The 3,237-nt window shown below is 40.7% G+C and overlaps 1 protein-coding gene across 1 annotated transcript; it reads left to right on the forward strand.

Moving 5' to 3' along the window:
- Positions 1-1,061: 1,061 nt before the first annotated feature.
- On the forward strand, positions 1,062-3,018 carry LOC104941160 (Hermansky-Pudlak syndrome 5 protein-like; the record flags this gene model as incomplete). The annotated part of the gene is made up of 4 exons (XM_010766221.1): positions 1,062-1,076; positions 1,395-1,553; positions 1,815-1,974; positions 2,901-3,018. Coding segments are annotated over exons 1-4 (452 nt in total), but the record flags the coding sequence as incomplete, so codon positions are not given.
- Positions 3,019-3,237: the final 219 nt, after the last annotated feature.

Genomic DNA, 3,237 nt, shown 5'->3' on the forward strand with positions numbered 1-3,237 from the left:
GAAATGGTCCTCTTAATCTTGTGGCCACTGTCCAGTTTACAGTTTTGAAAGGTGATTTGCATTTTTGCAGCTATAAACCAAGCCCTAGCCTTACACCACGTCTATAAAGTAGTGAAAGCAGCACATTCTCAGGGAAGCATAATAAATCTCAGAGAAGCCTAATAACACAATCACTGTATTGTAAAATGGAAGAAAGTAGAATTTTAAGACAAAAAAATGCTTCAGGTCACAAAAAAATGACATAAAGTCAAATTGATATGCAAGGTCTCATGGAACATTTCTCCCAAACACATGGGGGAAGCTTTTACTGCACGTTGAAACACGAGTTAATTAGGTGGGTTAGTGACTCCTTATTCAGTATTGTTGAATTTTGGTGTGTAGCCCAGGTCTACATTAGGATTTTATGAAGCAGCAACGTTTTTGGCGGTTATACTCCCATAAATATTTCAGAGGCTTCCTAAATTGGCCAAAATGCATTCATTGTCCTCTTTGTTCTCTGTCCAGGTGCTGAGCAGTGAGGAAGCCGCCAAGAGAACATCTACCAGCAGAGCTAATGGCTCCTTCTTTGATGGCTCATACCTCAGCCTCCCTGCTACTCGAGTGCACAGGGGTGGTGGGAGTGGTGGAGGAAGAACAGCAACACACTCTCAGAGCAACAATGCAGACTCTGTTTCCTGTGCAGGTGAGTTCAGTCCCACTGACGGGCCCATCCAACAGCTCAGGACTCAGAAGAGCAGGGAGTCCGAGGGCCAGCACAGATGTGGGCCCTGCCGAGGTCAAGACAGTGGCGCTCGCTTAGAGAATGGCCACCATGACACTTCTAACCAGCATGAGTGCGAAAGGTACAGTTTATATCGTTTTTCATACCATATTATACAGGATTCCTACGGTCATTCAAAACCTGGAAAAGTCATGGAAATTCAAAATGCTAATTCCAGGCCCTGGAAAAGTCATGGAAAACAATATTTTTCCCAAAGTTTTGGAAAAGTCCGGGAAATGTAACTAAAGTTGCATCAAATATAATTTACATTTTATCTAATCGTCAAAATAGTAATGCTATAATGATAATAAATACTGTATCGTATAGTAATGAAACGTAAAATGGCATTTATATTATTTATAATATTGTATTTTGCTGGTGAGAGATTTTAGTTGATTTAGCGTGTAGAAGCTAGTAAGCCAACTATTTGATTTGTTTTAGATAGATAGGCACAACATGTTTCATATGCAGTCCTTATTTTCCTGTTCCATGTTAAAATAAACCATTTTCAGTGGTACCGCTCAGAGAGTAATTTTTTTGGTCATTGAAAATCATTAGTGAAAAAGTGTATGAACCCTGGTGATGATAAAGCATTAAGAAGCCTTGCTCATCATGATTCCTGTTTTTAATTCAGGCCAGGAAATCAATTCCCATCGACCGCCTGGAGCACCTCAGGTCTCAGCTCAGCTCCAGCACACACCCCGAGCTGTGTGTCCAGCTGGAGGAAGTCATCTCCAAACTGGAGCCTCTGGACTCGGCCTCCAGCAGCCGCAGGAGCAGCATCTCCTCACACGTGAGTTACATTTACTCCCTGCAGATGATTAACTGCAATCTTGAAATTTAAAGCTAAGCATCCAACTTTCTAAACGACACACTTTTGGTTAGAACCAGCTTTCAGTCTTTGCATCCAGAATAATTCCACATCAAACTAACATCATGCTTTGTATACTTTCCTTCAATACATGGATTTTCTATTAGCTCATTATGACTCAAGCATGCAGCCTCTGCTTATTTGTCCGTAATCAATGGGTTTGCTGATATCATCATTATCCAGGAGAGCTTCAACGTCCTGGACTGTGGGATCTATCGTGTGATCAGCCGCAGAGGAAGCCAGTCGGAGGAGGAAACGAGCTCCATCATCAACCAGTCAGCGTCCGAGGAGGAGCGCCTCAAAGAGTTCAGTTTTGTGCAGGAGGAGGATCAGGTGGATCAAGGTAAGAGAACGGCGGCTGCCTGTTAAACATACAGTGTGCTCGCTATAGAAAGGCCTTATTTCAATTCAGAGTGGTTTTCGATACTGCCACCTTAAGAGCGGACACATTTTCTGAATGAACAGGTCGTTTTCAAATGTTATTATAACTGATTATAAATACTAGTTATAATAATTGTATTATTATAATTACCAGTATGAGTTTTTTGGACATGCTAACAAACTCTTGTAACAAGGAAAATCATGGAAACCAGTTTTCGACTATCTTCTTCCTAAAAACACTTTCTTGTTTACCTCTACTTTTTCTTTAATCTGCACAGGAACAAACTTCTTTTCTGCCTCTTCTTACTTTCGTTAGAAAAAGAGTGAAGTTAGTTTCAGATTCATATCTACTACTCTATTAAAACACCTCAATATAAAGCCAAATTAGATATTTGTAATGTTGAGCATCTGTTGCTGCTAAAACATGTATTATTAAAAACATTTGAAATGAATTTTACTCTTTGACTTTATCTCTATTGCCATAATAATAAATCTATAATAATTCAAAAACGGTCTTGTATGTTTGCCACTAAGATGACACTGCTTTTCATTTTTTGAAACACACAATAATTGAATCAAAGTGTTGCTGTTTCTGAACCTGCTGAGAGCTAAACGATCACTCTGCCGGCTGATGTGCTTTGCCAGTAAAACCTTTACTTTGGCACGCTGTTAATAACATCACGTTTCCTGTCTGTTCCATTGCATCACACATAAATCACCATTTTGTTTTTTTTTACATTGTGCAGCATTTAATTTACGTTTGCTCTTGAGTGGTGTCTGGCTCCTCTGCTCCATCTGCTTGCGTCATGTCCTCTGCCTTCCATCGTTCCCCTGCAGTATCCATCCATCTGTGTTTGTCCTCTGGCTCTTGCCCACATCTTCCTTCAGATCCTCAGAGCGCTGAGCGAGTGGAGGCCGAGCGATCCGATTCAGGCCTCCAGTTCCACCTCCCCCTCTCATTTCGCCCCAAACCCCCCCGCATCGCACTGCAGGCCGTCAAAGACAGGTAACATGCAGAGACGTAAAGGACAGACATACTCACAGACTACCTTTCAGATCATATGCGTTGATACTTTGTATTACTTTCTCATTATCATATGTACTTTAACATCATGCGCAAAAAGGTCCAGAGTGCTTGGAAGTTCAAACACGTGTAATAATTAGGGCTGTCAAACGATTAACATTTTTAATCAGATTAATCACAGCTTAAAAATTAATTAATCAT

This window comes from Notothenia coriiceps, unplaced genomic scaffold (assembly GCF_000735185.1).
Source record: "Notothenia coriiceps isolate Sejong01 unplaced genomic scaffold, NC01 NC01_scaffold00003192, whole genome shotgun sequence".
Lineage (NCBI taxonomy): Eukaryota > Metazoa > Chordata > Actinopteri > Perciformes > Nototheniidae > Notothenia > Notothenia coriiceps.